Source organism: Salvelinus namaycush, chromosome 4, assembly GCF_016432855.1.
Source record: "Salvelinus namaycush isolate Seneca chromosome 4, SaNama_1.0, whole genome shotgun sequence".
In the NCBI taxonomy this organism is placed as follows: domain Eukaryota; kingdom Metazoa; phylum Chordata; class Actinopteri; order Salmoniformes; family Salmonidae; genus Salvelinus; species Salvelinus namaycush.
The window spans coordinates 82651307-82669814 of NC_052310.1; the positions used below are offsets into that span (position 1 = coordinate 82651307).

The 18508-nt window shown below is 43.2% G+C and overlaps 1 protein-coding gene across 1 annotated transcript in view; it reads left to right on the forward strand.

Moving 5' to 3' along the window:
- LOC120046028 (cell adhesion molecule 3-like) overlaps positions 1-18508 on the forward strand; it is a 77776-nt gene that overhangs the window by 34254 nt on the left and 25014 nt on the right. Inside the window, exon 2 of the mRNA XM_038990940.1 lies at positions 8183-8332. Within this exon, the coding sequence (XP_038846868.1) occupies positions 8183-8332 (150 nt within the window). The remainder of the gene's footprint in view (positions 1-8182; positions 8333-18508) is intronic.

An 18508-nucleotide genomic window follows, 5' to 3' on the forward strand; every position in this document is an offset into this window, starting at 1 on the left:
AGTCTCTCTGACGTGATTAGAATATTCCACCACATAACTCTGGGTCTTCCTTTCCTGTGGTGGTCCTCATGAGAGCCAGTTTCATCATAGCGCTTGATGGTTTTTGCGACTGCACAAAGTTTTTGAAATTTTCCAGATTGACTGACCTTCATGTCTTAAAGTAATGATGGACTGTAATTTCTCTTTGCTTATTTCAGCTGTTCTTGTCATAATATGGACTTGGTCTTTTACCAAATAGGGCTATCTTCTGTATGTCACTCCTAACTTGTCACAACACAACTGATTGGCTCAAACGCATTAAGAAGGAAAGAAATTCCACAAATTTACTTTTAACAAGGCACACCTGTTAACTGAAATCCATTCCAGGTGACTACCTCATGAAGCTGGTTGAGAGAATGCCAAGTGTGTGCAAAGCTATCATCAATGGAAAGGGTGGCTACTTCAAAGAATCTCAAATCTAAAATACATTTTGATTTGTTTAACACTTTTTTTGGATACTACATGATTCCATATGTGTTACTTCATAGTTTTGATGTCTTCACTATTATTCTACAATGTAGAAAATAGTAAACATAAAGATAAACCCTTGAATGAGTAGATGTGTCAAAACTTTTGACTTGTACTGTATGTCTGAATGTTGGAGTGTGCCCCTGGCTATCTGTACATGAAAAATAAAATGGTGCCATCTGGTTTGCTTAATATAAGGAATTTGAAATGATTTATACTTCTTACTTTTGATACTTAAGTATATTTTAAGCCAAATACTTTTGACTTTTCCTCAAGTAAAATTTTACTGGGTGACTTTTTACATTTTCTATGAGGTTGTCTTTACTCAAGTATGACAATTGAGTACTTTTTCCACCACTGCTGAAGTAGTACTTTCAACTATTTTTTACTTAAGTATTCCCCTGGTATTTAGAACAACAAAAAGTACTTCTAGTCAATAAATCAACTCTCTCCCCGACCCCCACCAGTCTAGTCAATAATTCAACTCAACTCTCTCCTCGACCCCCACCAGTCTAGTCAATAACTCAACTCAACTCTCTCCCCGACCCCCACCAGTATAGTCAATAACTGAACTCTCTCCCCGACCCCCACCAGTCTAGTCAATAACTCAACTCTCTGCCCGACCCCCACCATTTAGTCAATAACTCAACTCTCTGCCCGACCCCCACCAGTCTAGTCAATAACTTTACTCTCTCCCCGAACCCCACCAGTCTAGTCAATAACTCAACTCTCTCCCCGACCCCCACCAGTCTAGTCAATAATTCAACTCAACTCTCTCCTCGACCCCCACCAGTCTAGTCAATAACTCAACTCAACTCTCTCCCCGACCCCCACCAGTCTAGTCAATAACTCAACTCTCTCCCTGACCCCCACCAGTCTAGTCAATAACTCAACTCTCTCCCTGATCCCCACCATTTAGTCAATAACTCAGCTCTCTCCCTGACCCCCACCAGTCTAGTCAATAACTCAACTCTCTCCCCGACCCCCACCAGTCTAGTCAATAACTCAACTCTCTCCCTGACCCCCACCAGTCTAGTCAATAACTCAACTCTCTCCCTGACCCCCACCATTTAGTCAATAACTCAACTCTCTCCTCGACCCCCACCAGTCTAGTCAATAACTCAACTCTCTCCTCGACCCCCACCAGTCTAGTCAATAACTCAACTCTCTCCCCGACCCCCACCAGTCTAGTCAATAACTCAACTCTCTCCCCGACCCCCACCAGTCTAGTCAATAACTCAACTCTCTCCTCGACCCCCACCAGTCTAGTCAATAACTCAACTCTCTCCCCGACCCCCACCAGTCTAGTCAATAACTCAACTCTCTCCCCGACCCCCACCAGTCTAGTCAATAACTCAACTCTCTCCCCGACCCCCACCAGTCTAATCAATAACTCAACTCTCTCCCTGACCCCCACCAGTCTAGTCAATAACTCAGCTCTTTCCCTGACCCCCACCATTTAGTCAATAACTCAACTCTCTCCTCGACCCCCACCAGTCTAGTCAATAACTCAACTCTCTCCTCGACCCCCACCAGTCTAGTCAATAACTCAACTCTCTCCCCGACCCCCACCAGTCTAGTCAATAACTCAACTCTCTCCCCGACCCCCACCAGTCTAGTCAATAACTCAACTCTCTCCTCGACCCCCACCAGTCTAGTCAATAACTCAATTCTCTCCCCAACATCTTCCTTCCCATCTTTGTTTTATGTCTCAAGGGATTGGCTTGGAAACCAAAAGCTTAATAAAAACACACCTACACATTAACACACAGAAACAGTACATTCTATATATAGTGGCAAGAAAAAGTATGTGAACCCTTTGGAATTATTTGGATTTCTGCATAAATTGGTCATACAATTTGATCTGATCTTCATCTAAGTCACAACAACAGACAAACACAGTCTGCTTAAACTAATAACACACAAATTATTGTATTTTTATTGTCTATATTGAATACATAATTTAAACATTCACAGGGTAGGTGTCACGTTCTGACCTTAGTTCCTTTTTTATGTCTTTATTTTAGTTGGTCAGGGCGTGAGTTGGGGTGGGCATTCTATGTTGTTTTTCTATGTTTTGTTCTATTCGTTATATTTCTATGTGTTTGGCCTAGTATGGTTCTCAATCAGAGGCAGGTGTCGAACGTTGTCTCTGATTGAGAATCATACTTAGGTAGCCTGTTTTCCCACTATGGGTTGTGGGTAGTTATTTTCTGTTTAGTGTTTTTGTTTGCACCGTACAGAACTGTTCGTTTGTCGGTTTGTTGTTTTTGTCGGTATTCATTCTTTATTAAATTATTATGAATACGTACCACACTGCACTTTGGTCCTCTTCTCCTTCCACCAACGACAACCGTTACAGTAGGTTGGAAAATATATGTGAACCCCTAGGCTAATGACTTCTCCAAAAGCTGATTGGAGTCAGGAGTCAGCTAACCTGGAGTACAATCATTGAGACGAGATTGGAGATGTTGGTTAGAGCTGCCCTGCCCTGTATAAAACATTCACAAAAATTGAGTTTGCTATTCACAAGAAGCATTGCCTGATGTGAACCATGCCTCGAACAAAAGAGATCTCAGAAGACCCAAGATTAAGAATTGTTGATTTGCATAAAGCTGGAAAGGGTTACAAAAGTATCTCTAAAAGCCTTGATGTTCATCAGTCCACGGTAAAACAAACTGTAGATAAATGGAGAAAGTTCAGTACTGTTGCTACTCTCCCTACGAGTGGCCGTCCTGCAAAGATGCCTGCAAGAGCACAGCACAGAATGCTCAATGAGGTTAAGAAGAATCTTAGAGTGTCAGCTAAAGACTTACAGAAACCTCTGGAACATGCTAACATCTCTGTTGACGAGTCTACGATACGTAAAACACTAAGCAAGAATGGTGTTCATGGGAGAACACCACAGAAGAAGCCACTGCTGTCCAAAAAAACATTGCTGCACGTCTGAAGTTCGCAAAAGAGCATCTGGATGTTCCACAGCGCTTCTGGAAAACTATTCTGTGGACAGATTAAACTACAGTGGAGTTGTTTGGAAGGCACGCACGCACGCACGCACGCACGCACGCACGCACGCACGCACGCACGCACGCACGCACACTATGTGTGGAGAAGAAAGACACAGCACACCATCATCAAAACCTCATCCCAACTGTAAAGTATGGTGGAAGGAGCATCATGGTTTGTGGCTGCTTTGCAGCCTCAGGGCCTGGACAGCTTGCTATCATCGACGGAAAAATGAATTCCCAAGTTTATCAACACATTTTGCAGGAGAGTGTAAGTCTATCAGTCCGCCAATTGAAGCTCAACAGAAGTTGGGTAATGCAACAGGACAACGACCCAAAACACAGAAGTAAATCAACAACAGAATGGCTTCAACAGAAGAAAATACACCTTCTGGAGTAGCCCAGTCAGAGTCCTGACCTCAACCCGATGGAGATGCTGTGGCATGACCTCAAGAAAGCGGTTCACACCAGACATCCCAAGAATATTGCTGAACTAAAACAGTTTTGTAAAGAGGAATGGTCCAAAATTCCTCCTGAATGCAGGTCTGATCCGCAACTACAGAAAACATTTGGTTGAGGTTATTGCTGTCAAAAGAGGGTCAACCAGTTATTAAATCCAAGGGTTCACATACTTTCCCCACCCTGCTCTGTGAATGTTTACACGGTGTGTTCAATAAAGACATAACAATGTATTATTGTTTGTGTGTTATTAGTTTAAGCAGACTGTGTTTGTCTATTGTTGTGACTTAGATGAAGATCAGATCAAATTTTATGACCACTTTATGCAGAAGTCCAGGTAATTCCAAAGGGGTCACATACTTCTCCTTGCCACTGTAGTTCATATCGTAGGCCTAATAGTACAGTAGAGCTATTTTTACTTGCACACCCCATCCTGCCCTTAGGGGCCCATGACCCTGCAGCGCCCCAACCCAACACACCCCACTTTGCTTCAGGATCTTAGTGAAACATTCATTATTGGTTTCAGGTATGTTAGGCCAAGGCCAGAGTGACAACCCACAGTGCGGCAGCACCCCTGGGATCGGACTGAGCAGCCCAGCAGCTAGAGATTGCCTAAATAGATATCTCCTCTGATGTGGACATGTTTTAAATACAGACTCCTTTTGTCGTTTAGAATTCCATATAAGGCATCAAGACCTTATGAAAGTTTCCCAGTGTACCCTTAATCTGGTAATAAATCAAATCTAGTGATGCATAACTTGACATTTCTGCCGTCCATTGTAGGAGGATAATGACCCTTCATATTAATGGTAATTCATTTCTTAGCCCTCTATAAATACTAGGTTGCACAGTTTCTTCTGATAACAGTGTCCGGTATCAACATTTTCAAGCAAACAAAAACAGGTAGAAGGGAGAATCTGTTGCTGAGATAAAAGAAGATACTCTGCCAGAATTCAGCTAGTCTTCACAAGACCATAACATATGCAAATATGTCCCCTTTTGTGTTTTACACCTCCAGCAGAATAATTACATTTCTGAGTGCATGATATTCAGTTTCACTGGCATATAGTACTTCTATGGATGGTCTTAAACGGCAATAATTTATGTAAGATTATATGAACATGACTGGGCATTCTAACATACAGTTGGAGTCGGAAGTTTACATACACCTTAGCCAAAAACATTTAAACTCAGTTTTTCACAATTCCAGACTTTTAATCCTAGTAAAAATTCCCTGTCTTAGGTCAGTTAGGATCACTTTATTTTAAGAATGTGAAATGTCAGTATAATAGTAGAAAGAATGATTTATTTCAGCTTTTATTTCTTTCATCACATTCCCAGTGGGTCAGAAGTTTACATACACTCAATTAGTATTTGGTAGCATTGCCTTAAAATTGTTTAACTTGGGTCAAACGTTTCAGGTAGCCTTCCACAAGTTTCTCAGAATACGTTGGGTGAATGTTGGCCCATTCCTCCTGACAGAGCTGGTGTAACTGAGTCAGGTTTGTAGGCCTCCTTGCTCGCACACGCTTTTTCAGTTCTTCCCACACATTTTCAATAGGATTGAGGTCAGGGCTTTGTGATGGCCACTCCAGTACCTTGACTTTGTTGTCCTTAAGCCATTTTGCCACAACTTTGGAAGTATGCTTGGGGTCATTGTCCATTTGGAAGACCCATATGCGACCAAGCTTTAACTTCCCGACTGATGTCTTGAGATGTTGCTTCAATATATGCACATCATTTTCCTCCCTCATGATGCCATCTATTTTGTGAAGTGCACCAGTCCCTCCTGCCGCAAAGCACCCCCACAACATGATGCTGCCACCCCCGTGCTTCAAGGTTGGTATGGTGTTCTTCGGCTTGCAAGCCTCCCCCTTTTCCTCCAAACATAACAATGGTCATTATGGCCAAACAGTTCTATTTTTGTTTCATCAGACCAGAGGACATTTCTCCAAAAACTATGATCTTTGTCCCCATGTGCAGTTGCAAACCGTAGTCTGGCTTTTTTATGGCGGTTTTGGAGCAGTGGCTTCTTCCTTGCTGAGTGGCCTTTCAGGTTATGTCGATATAGGACTCGTTTTACTGTGGATATAGATACTTTTATACCTGTGTCCTCCAGCATCTTCACAAGGTCCTTTGCTGTTGTTCTGGGATTGATTTGCACTTTTCGCACCAAAGTACGTTCATCTCTAGGAGACAGAACGCGTCTCCTTCCTGAGCGGTATGACGGCTGCGTGGTCCCATGGTGTTTATACTTGCGTACTATTGTTTGTACAGATGAACGTGGTACCTTCAGGCATTTGGAAATTGCTCCCAAGGATGAACCAGACTTACAATTTTTTTTCTGAGGTCTTGGTCATTTCTTTTGATTCTCCCATGATGTCAAGCAAAGAGGTATTGAGTTTGAAGGTAGGCCTTGAAATACATCTACAGGTAAACCTCCAATTGACTCAAATGATGTCAATTAGCCTATCAGAAGCTTCTAAAGCCATGACATCATTTTCTGGAATTTTCCAAGCTGTTTAAAGGCCCAGTCAACTTAGTGTATGTAAACTTCTGACTCACTGGAATTGTGATACAGTGAATTATAAGTGAAATAATCTATCTGTAAACAATTGTTGGAAAAAATCACTTGTGTCATGCACAAAGTAGATGTCCTAACTGACTTGCAAAATCTATAGTTTGCAAGAAATTTGTGGAGTGGTTGAAAAACTAGTTTTAATGACTCCAACCTAAGTGTATGTAAACTTCCGACTTCAACTGTATCTTCATCAATAGCGTCTCCCAGGTCTTCCTAACATTTTTGTTTGACATATTTTATGTCATTGGGAAAAGCCTCTATCAACCCTTGATATGGTTTGTAAATCAAATTTAGAGATTTGTCAGACTGCCTTAAAATAGTTTCAATCTTTGAAATGAAGGGAAATAGCTTGGGAAACTGATTATTTAATAACGGTACATTGCTATACTGACTAATAAAAACTCACATTGCGCCGAAAAACATATATTTAATGGTTTGGCCTCTGGTTTCATTGTTTGATTCAGGTGTAGTGTGATTGAGGCAAAAATAATTGCTAACGTTAGCCAACTTTTGGCTAGCTTTAGCTAATGGTACAATGGTACATCATCAAATTTACTTCCGTTGAAACGGGACAAAACAAAGGCTACAAAACATTTCCATACACACAACAGCTGTTAGATACTGCGACCTGACAGATAGCTAGCTAGAGACTAGCTAGAGCTGAACTGGCTGTGGTAGCTACTAGCTAGCTAGCTGCTAGTAGTTCATTCACTTCAGTGGAGATGGGATGAAACGTTAGCCAACGTAACATGTCAGTTACACTACTAGCTTAGCACTAGGAATAAATAAAACAAAATCTGTCAAACAGCTGTTACCTTGCCAGCTAGATCAGTCATCTTAAGAGTAGCCAGTTTCTGCTTTGCTTGCTTTTACAGCTCAGAAAAAAAGCGCAACACAGACAGCAGCTGCCTCTGTTCATCTCTCTCGTGTTGGTCCTATATGCCAGCCTTTCGGAAGCTTTGCCTTCACACTGTCTGTCCTTGTGAGGTCATAAATCCACCAGCCTGAAACCAGAAAACAGCCTACCCGACCGCTCTGAGGCGTCTGCATAATCCTAAAGCACACCGGTGCCACGTTTTGTATCTCAGTACAATGATAAAACTGGGGAGGGGGGGATGAAAAAATGCAATTTCACAAAGTGTGTGGGTGGGTTCATGCCAACCGTCCCCATCCCAAGTGAACGTTGCTCCCATACTTCTCATCACGCCTCTCCTTCAGTGTCTATGTCCCAAATGGCACCCTATTCTCTACATAATGCACAACGTACATCCTATCGGCCCTGGTCAAAGCAGGGCACTATATAGGGACAAGGGGTTCCATTTGGGAGGCAGCCAGTGAATGTACCTCGCAAGATGTGTGGCTGGTTATAGACTCATCAGTCTTACATAGAAAGCCCCATGGCTACTGCTGCGCCATTTATCATCCTATCTGTTTTCCCTCTCTATGGTTGTGTCTCCAAAATGTCACCTTATTCCCTATTTAGTGCACTACCTTAAACCAGAGCCAACAATACACCCTACCTTTCCAGAGCCATTTGGGATACAACCTACCTGTCCAGGGCTCTGACAGTAACTGAAATGACCACCTCAATCTGACCTCTTTGTTTCCCTCTCTTCTCTGTGTTGCCTAGACGATGACCCCTTGCAGCCGGTGACCCAGGACGAGACGGTGTCTGTGGGCGGCACGGTAACCCTGACCTGCCGTGTGGCAGCGAGTGACAACTCCTCCTTGCAGTGGTCCAACACGGCCCAGCAGACCTTGTACTTTGGAGAGAAGAGAGGTGAGAGAAAGGGAGGGAGGGAGAGAGAGAGAGAGAGGCTTGTGTGTGTGTTTGAGAGAAAGAGGGAGGAAGAGGAGTGTGATAGATCGTGAGAGACAGGAAAGGGGAAAAGAGAGTGTGTTACAAAGAAAGTGAGAGAAAGAGAGAGAGAGAGAGACAGAGAGACAGAGTTTAAGAGTAGGGCTGTGACGGTCATGGAATTTTGGATGACGATAATTGGTCAGAGAAATGACTGCGGTCTCCGTAAATAACCGTTAGAATAGATAAAAATGCAAACTAACTGGTGTGGCTGTCTACTACCCTCTGAGAGGATCTGGCCCCACCAGCCACAGTGCTGAACCAGATCCTGACCAATCACACTGACTCTCAGACAACAGACTAGCCACATCACACTGAGTCTCAGACAACAGTCTAGCCCCATCACACTGACTCTCAGACAACAGACTAGCCCCATCACACTGACTCTGAGACAACAGTCTAGCCCCATCACACTGACTCTCAGACAACAGACTAGCCCCATGACACTGACTCTCAGACAACAGACTAGCCCCATCACACTGACTCTGAGACAACAGACTAGCCCCATCACACTGACTCTCAGACAACAGACTAGCCCCATCACACTGACTCTCAGACAACAGACTAGCCCCATCACACTGACTCTCAGACAACAGACTAGCCCCATCACACTGACTCACAGACAACAGTCTAGCCCCATCACACTGACTCTCAGACAACAGACTAGCCCCATCACACTGACTCTCAGACAACAGTCTAGCCCCATCACACTGACTCTGAGACAACAGACTAGCCCCATCGCACTGACTCTCAGACAACAGACTAGCCCCATCACACTGACTCTCAGACAACAGACTAGCCCCATCACACTGACTCTCAGACAACAGACTAGCCCCATCACACTGACTCACAGACAACAGTCTAGCCCCATCACACTGACTCTCAGACAACAGACTAGCCCCAACACACACTGACTCTCAGACAACAGACTAGCCCCATCACACTGACTCTCAGACAACAGACTAGCCCCATCACACTGACTCTCAGACAACAGACTAGCCCCATCACACTGACTCACAGACAACAGTCTAGCCCCATCACACTGACTCTCAGACAACAGACTAGGCCCATCACACTGACTCTCAGACAACAGACTAGCCCCATCACACTGACTCTGAGACAACAGTCTAGGCCCATCACACTGACTCTGAGACAACAGTCTAGCCACATCACACTGACGACTCTCAGACAACAGACTAGCCCCATCACACTGACTCACAGACAACAGTCTAGCCCCATCACACTGACTCTCAGACAACAGACTAGCCCCATCACACTGACTCTCAGACAACAGACTAGCCCCATCACACTGACTCTCAGACAACAGTCTAGCCCCATCACACTGACTCTCAGACAACAGACTAGCCCCATCCCACTGACTCTCAGACAACAGACTAGCCCCATCACACTGACTCTCAGACAACAGTCTAGCCCCATCACACTGACTCTCAGACAACAGACTAGCCCCATCACACTGACTCTCAGACAACAGTCTAGCCCCATCACACTGACTCTGAGACAACAGTCTAGCCACATCACACTGACGACTCTCAGACAACAGACTAGCCCCATCACACTGACTCACAGACAACAGTCTAGCCCCATCACACTGACTCTCAGACAACAGACTAGCCCCATCACACTGACTCTCAGACAACAGACTAGCCCCATCACACTGACTCTCAGACAACAGTCTAGCCCCATCACACTGACTCTCAGACAACAGACTAGCCCCATCCCACTGACTCTCAGACAACAGACTAGCCCCATCACACTGACTCTCAGACAACAGACTAGCCCCATCACACTGACTCTCAGACAACAGTCTAGCCCCATCACACTGACTCTGAGACAACAGTCTAGCCCCATCACACTGACTCACAGACAACAGTCTAGCCCCATCACACTGACTCTGAGACAACAGACTAGCCCCATCACACTGACTCTGAGACAACAGTCTAGCCCCATCACACTGACTCTCAGACAACAGACTAGGCCCATCACACTGACTCTCAGACAACAGACTAGCCCCATCACACTGACTCTCAGACAACAGTCTAGGCCCATCACACTGACTCTGAGACAACAGTCTAGCCACATCACACACACACACACACACACACACACACACACACACACACACACACACACACACACACACACACACACACACACACACACACACACACACACACACACACACACAATTAAATACAATGGTTGTGGACTTTACCGTGAAATGCTTGCTTACAAGCCTTTCCCAACATAAAGTAAATAAATAAATAGTAATAGAAGTGGAATAAAATACACAAGATTGGAGCTATATACAGGAAGTACCAGATCAATGTGGAGCTATATACAGGAAGTACCAGATCAATGTGGAGCTATATACAGGAAGTACCAGATCAATGTGGAGCTATATACAGGAAGTACCAGATCACTGTGGAGCTATATACAGGAAGTACCAGATCAATGTGGAGCTATATACAGGAAGTACCAGATCAATGTGGAGCTATATACAGGAAGTACCAGATCAATGTGGAGCTATGTATAGGTAGTACCAGATCAATGTGGAGCTATATACAGGAAGTACCAGATCAATGTGGAGCTATGTATAGGTAGTACCAGATCAATGTGGAGCTATATACAGGAAGTACCAGATCAATGTGGAGCTATATACAGGAAGTACCAGATCAATGTGGAGCTATATACAGGAAGTACCAGATCAATGTGGAGCTATATACAGGACGTACCAGATCACTGTGGAGCTATATATAGGAAGTACCAGTACCAGATCAATGTGGAGCTATATACAGGAAGTACCAGATCACTGTGGAGCTATATATAGGAAGTACCAGTACCAGATCAATGTGGAGCTGTATACAGGAAGTACCAGATCAATGTGGAACTATATACAGGAAGTACCAGATCACTGTGGAGCTATATACACGAAGTACCAGTACCAGATCAATGTGGAGCTATATAAGGAAGTACCAGATCACTGTGGAGCTATATACACGAAGTACCAGTACCAGATCAATGTGGAGCTATATACAGGGAGTACCAGTACCAGATCAATGTGGAGCTATATACAGGGAGTACCAGTACCAGATCAATGTGGAGCTATATACAGGAAGTATCAGATGACTGTGGAACTATATACAGGGAGTACCAGTACCAGATCATTGTGGAGCTATATACAGGGAGTACCAGTACCAGATCAATGTGGAGCTATATACAGGAAGTACTAGTAGCAGATCACCGTGGAGCTTTATCCAGGAAGTACCAGAACCTAAAAGTATTTGGTTTTAAATATACCTAAGTATCAAAAGTAAATGTATTGCAAAAAATATACCTAAGTATCAAAAGACCACTGTATATAACTCACCTGAACAAGGACCCGAATTGATATCCAAAATGCTAAAACTACTTATCACGGAGGCAAAAGGGCCGACAGTAATGGGAGGAGACCTCAACCTTATCATGAATTTTACGTTAGATTGTCAACGCAACATAAACACAAGGCAGAGAAGGCTGCAGTGATACTAATAAGGGCAGACGTAGAGGTGTGTCTGATAGATGTTTGGAGAACTTTACACCCCAAAGAAAATTACTTTACATACTACTCTACAGCACATAAGAAATACTCAAGATTAGACTATTTCTTCATGTTTAAAACGGATGTAGCCAAAGTCATCAACTGCCACATTAGAACAATGGAAATATTGGATCATGCTAAACATGAAAATAAATATGGGACTAGAGAAAAGCTCCACAGTTTGGAGATTAAATAATTAACATCTACATTACATTCAATTTAAGAATAGAAAAAGGGCAACACTAAAAAAAAGATCTGGAAAGGAATGATTTTGGAGAGGTCTCCCCTATAATGGTATGGGAATGGGCCAAGGCAGTGCTTCAAGGTGAGATAATATCATATGCTTCTTAAAAAATAATAGAGAAAGAAACATTAGAACTACAAAAGACCTTGATCGGGCTTCAAAGTAAACATATAAGTAATGGAAAACTACTGATATAAAAATGCCTAAATCAAATTAAGTCGGACAATATAGAAAAAACATTCATATTTACTAAATAGAAATATTACAATAATGGCTCAAAAGCCCAGAAATGACTTGCAGACTGAGAAAAAGTAAAAAGGCCAACATACCAGGAATAAAGATAACTCAGAAATCCTTACTAAAAGAACCGAAATAGCTAATGAATTTGCCAAATATGACCAAAAACTCTATATTCCAGAGGTACAAGAATCTAACATAGAGTAAATAAAAAATACACCGATTTTTTTTTTATACCTGAAGTGACAGATGAACAAAATGCAAAGTTAATTAAACCAATAACTGAAGAAAAACTGATGATTACCATTCAAAAAACAAAAAAATGACAAATGTTCGGTAGTGATAGATACACTAATGAATTCTATAAGGAATTCAAACAAGACATAGTACCTTTCTTCTGTAAAGCCCTCAACTGGGCTCTCAACAACAGAGAGTACACACCAACCTAGAGCCCTCTATTGTTCATTGGTGATCCTTTGTCACCTTCAATCTTAATTTTAAATATGGAACCGTTAGCTGAAAATATAAGAAATAATCAGAAAATTCAAGGTCTGCAGATCAATCAGGAAGAACACAAATTAGCAATGTATGCAGACGATGTGATTCTCTACTACACCAACATACCTCAGTTAGTTCCCACTATTATGGATGAAGTAAAACAATCCAGTGTCATGTCTGGGTACAGACTAAATACAGGGAAATCAGAAGCTATGACGGTAGGTCAATCAATATCCCAAGACATCAAAACTAAGTTTGAATTTAAACGGGATCAAAATAAATTGAAATATTTCGGGATTACTATCCCCCAAGATCTAACAAAACTACATCAGTATAACTTTGAAACATTGGAAAACCAGCTTTTACTGGACCTACAAAGATAGAAATTAGTACCTTTAACAACAACAGGAAGAATTAAAACTATTAAAATTAATGTCCTCCCAAGATTTGTATTCCTTTTCCGGAATCTACCCATATCTTCCTCCCCAAATAAAGCCAGTGTCAAATTTTACAACAAACAAACAACATAAACAAGCAGGGGGACTAGCATTACCAAACCTTATTGATTATTACATAGCCGCCCAATTAAAATAATTTATTGTAAGGATGAATCCAGCATTAACAGCTAAATGGAGACAGATGGAAATCCAACAAGTGGAAAAACCAAAAAGTAAAACTATATTTATGAAGACAATCAATACACACATTAGGAAAATAGAAAATACCTGTATGAATTACACCAACGGTCTGGACAAAGATCACCAAAACACAGCGTATCAATACAGACCTGATCTAATTGTAATGGATGGTGACTTTAAGCCAAGTATGATTGGTGATGAAAAAGGACTGAGCAGGTATCATCAGAGATTCACAGACAAGGGATACATTCTACATTTGAGAATCTATCAAAAAAGTACAACCTTGTCACGTTCCTGACCTTATTTCCTTTGTTTAGTATGTGTTTAAGTGGTCAAGACGTGAGCTGGGTGGGCATTCTATGTTATGTGTTCTATGTTGGGTTAATTGTATTTGCCTGATATGGTTCTCAATCAGGGGCAGGTGTTTTACGTTTCCTCTCATTGAGAACCATATTAAGGTAGGCTGTTCTCACTGTTTGTTTGTGGGTGATTGTCTTCCGTGTCAGTGTATGTACCACACGGGACTGTTTCGTTTGTCTAGTCTGTTCCTGTTCGTGCGTTCTTCATTATATGTAAGTTCTCATGTTCAGGTCTGTCTACATTGTTTTGTTGTTTTGTAGTTATTCAAGTTTGCTTCGTGTTCGTCTTATTTATTAAATCAACATGTATTCATCACCCGCTGCATTTTGGTCCAATCCTTGCTCCTCCTCAGACGAGGAGGAGAACATGCGTTACAAACCTCCAAAACTCTCAGTTTTACAAGTAAGAAGCTACTGTATATTACTAAAGCAGGGGGACCTAATAAAACACTTAGTGAGATACATCACTCTGATAGAGCTCTAGAGTTACTCTGTGGAGATGGGAGAAACTTCCAGAAGGACAACCATCTCTGCAGCACTCCACCAATCAGGCCTTTATGTTAGAGTGGCCAGACGGAAGCCACTCCTCAGTAAAAGGCACATTACAGCCTGCTTGGAGTTTGCCAAAAAGCACCTAAAGACTCAGACCATGAGAAACAAGATTCTCTGGTCTGATGAAACCTAGATTGAACTCTTTGGCCTGAATGCCAAGCGTCACGTCTGGAGGAAACCTGGCATCATCCCTACGGTGAAGCATGGTGGCAGCATCATGCTGTGGGGATGTTTTTCAAGCGGCAGGGACTAAGAGACTAGTCAGGATCGAGGCAAGGATGAAAGGAGCAAAGTACAGAGATCCTTGATGAAAACCTGCTCCAGAGTGCTCAGGATCTCAGACTGGGGTGAACGTTCACCTTCCAACAGGACAACGACCTTAAGCACACAGCCAAGACAATGCAGGAGTGGCTTCGGGACAAGTCTCTGAATGTCCTTGAGTGGCCCAGCCAGAGCCCAGACTTGAACCCGATTTAACATCTCTGGAGAGACCTGAAAATAGCTGTGCAGAAACGCTCCCCATCCAACTTGACAGAGCTTGAGAGGATCTGCAGAGAAGAATGGAAGAAACTCCCTAAATACAGATGTGCCAAGCTTGTAGAGTCATACACACTCTCCGTAGCCGACGTCAGTAAGACCTTTAAACAGGTCAACATACACAAGGCTGCGGGGCCAGACGGATTACCAGGACGTGTACTGCGAGCATGCTCTAACCAACTGGCAGGTGTCTTCACTGACATTTTCAACAGGTCCCTGATTGAGTCTGTAATACCAACATGTTTCAAGCAGACCACCATAGTCACTGTGGCCAAGAACACAAAGGCAACCTGCCTAAATGACTACAGACCCGTAGCACTCACGTCCGTAGCCATGAAGTGCTTTGAAAGGTTGGTAATGGCTCACATCAACACCATTATCCCAGAAACCCTAGACCCACTCCAATTTGCATACCACCCAAACAGATCCACAGATGATGCAATCTCTGTTGCACTCCACACTGCCCTTTCCCACCTGGACAAAAGGAACACTTATGTGAGAATGCTATTCATTGACTACAGCTCAGCGTTCAACAGCATAGTACCCTCAAAGCTCATCACTAAGCTAAGGATCCTGGGACTAAATACCTCCCTCTGCAACTGGATGCTGGACTTCCTGACGGACCGCCCCCAGATGGTGAGGGTAGGTAGCAACACATCTGCCACGCTGATCCTCAACACTGGCGCTCCCCAGGGGTGCGTGCTCAGTCCCCTCCTGTACTCCCTGTTCACCCATGACTGCATGGCCAGGCACGACTCCAACACCATCATTAAGTTTGCAGACGACACAACAGTGGTAGGCCTGATCACCGACAACGACGAGACAGCCTATAGGGAGGAGGTCAGAGATCTGGCTGGGTGGTGCCAGAATAACAACCTATCCCTCAACGTAACCAAGACTGATTGTGGACTACAGGAAAAGGAGGACTGAGCACGCCCCCATTCTCATCGACGGGGTTGTAGTGGAGCAGGTTGATAGCATCAAGTTCCTTGGTGTCCACATCAACAACAAACTAGAATGGTCCAAACACACATAGGCAGTTGTGAAGAGGGCACGACAAAGCCTATTCCCCCTCAGGAAACTAAAAAGATTTGTCATGGGTCATCAGATCCTCAAAAGGTTCTACAGCTGCAACATCGAGAGCATCCTGACTGGTTGCATCACTGCCTGGTACGGCAATTGCTCGGCATCTGACCGCAAGGCACTACAGAGGGTAGTGTGTACGGCCCAGTACATCACTGGGGCTAAGCTGCCTGCCATCCAGGACCTCTACACCAGGCGGTGTCAGAGGAAGGCCCTAAAAATTGTCAAAGACCCCAGCCACCCCAGTCATAGACTGTTCTTTCTACTACCGCATGGCAAGCGGTACCGGAGTGCCAAGTCTAGGACAAAATGGCTTCTCAACAGTTTTTAGCCCCAAGCCATAAGACTCCTGAACAGGTAACCAATGGTTACCCGGACTATTTGCATTGTGTGCCCCCTCCCCCCCAACCCCTCTTTTTACGCTGCTGCTACTCTCTGTTTATCATATATGCATAGTCACTTTAACCATATCTACATGTACATACTACCTCAATCAGCCTGACTAACTGGTGTACTCACTACTACTACCTCACTACTGTATATAGCCTGTCTTTTTACTGTTGTTTTATTTTTTTTACCTACCTATTGTTCACCTAATACCTTTTTGCACTATTGGTTAGAGCCTGTAAGTAAGCATTTCACTGTAAGGTCTACACCTGTTGATTCAGCATTTCACTGTAAGGTCTACACCTGTTGATTCAGCATTTCACTTTCAACAAGGCTGTAACGTAACAAAATGTGGAAGAGTCAAGAGGTCTGAAGACTTTCCGAATGCACTGTATCTAGAAACACGACCAAAACAACCAGCTCTCTACTCTGGAGGGAATACTCTTGGAAAACTCAGTCAAGATTTTTTACAACTCCTATAATACAATGAAAATACAACCGTGACATCACCCCAAGTTGCTGGTGTAACTGTGGGGAGAGCAGCGCTAACCATTGTCACGTATTATATTCCTGCCCAGTCCTCAGTCATTTCCAGATCGAAGTATTGAATGATACGTTACAATGTTCGCTCTCTCTAAATCCAGAGAACCCCTCATGCACTGGTACTTGTCTCTGATCTTTCTCTAAATCCAGAGAACCCCTCACGCACTGGTCCTTGTCTCTGATCTCCCTCTAAATCCAGAGAACCCCTCATGCACTGGTACTTGTCTCTGATCTCTCTCTAAATCCAGAGAACCCCTCATGCACTGGTCCTTGTCTCTGATCTCTCTCTAAATCCAGAGAACTCCTCATGCACTGGTCCTTGTCTCTGATCTCCCTCTAAATCCAGAGAACTCCTCATTTACTGGTCCTTGTCTCTGATCTCTCTCTAAATCCAGAGAACCCCTCATTCACTGGTCCTTGACTCTGATCTCTCTCTAAATCCAGAGAACTCCTCATGCACTGGTCCTTGTCTCTGATCTCCCTCTAAATCCAGAGAACTCCTCATGCACTGGTCCTTGTCTCTGATCTCTCTCTAAATCCAGAGAACTCCTCATTCACTGGTCCTTGACTCTGATCTCCCTCTAAATCCAGAGAACTCCTCATGCACTGGTCCTTGTCTCTGATCTCTCTCTAAATCCAGAGAACACCTCATGCACTGGTCCTTGACTCTGATAAGTACCTCTTCAGAATCCACAAATTGGAAAGAAACAATGAATGAAATCTATAGTGTGGAGATGATAACTCATAGAATAACAAACCAAATGACTATTTGACATACAAAAAAAAAGAGGTAAAATGGACATGTTTTAAACAGACGGGTATGGGTGTGTGTGTGTGTGTGTGTGTGTGTGTGTGTGTGTGTGTGTGTGTGTGTGTGTGTGTGTGTGTGTGTGTGTGTGTGTGTGTATTTGTGAATGTGGTGTGTCTGTTTCAAGTTTGTTTTTTAAATATTAGTTGCATGTACGGGATACACATGGTTTACACCGTCCAATGACATACTTACCTGCAGGTTCTCTCTCGTCAATACAACAACAATAAGAACTAATAAAAGATACGAATATGAACATAAAGTAAATGGCTCAGTAGAAGATTAAGTATAAATACAGGAAGGCACAATATATATATTTTGAAATACTTTTTATTTATTGTTTAAGACCACAACATCTCCTGGTGTTGTGTTGGCATCCTGGCATCCCCTATCTACATCTGTTGGTTACATCTCCTGGTGTTGTGTTGGCATCTGGCATCCCCTATCTACACCTGTTGGTTACATCTCCTGGTGTTGTGTTGGCATCTTGGCATCCCCTATCTACACCTGTTGGTTACATCTCCTGGTGTTGTGTTGGCATCTTGGCATCCCCTATCTACACCTGTTGGTTACATCTCCTGGTGTTGTGTTGGCATCCCCTATCTACACCTGTT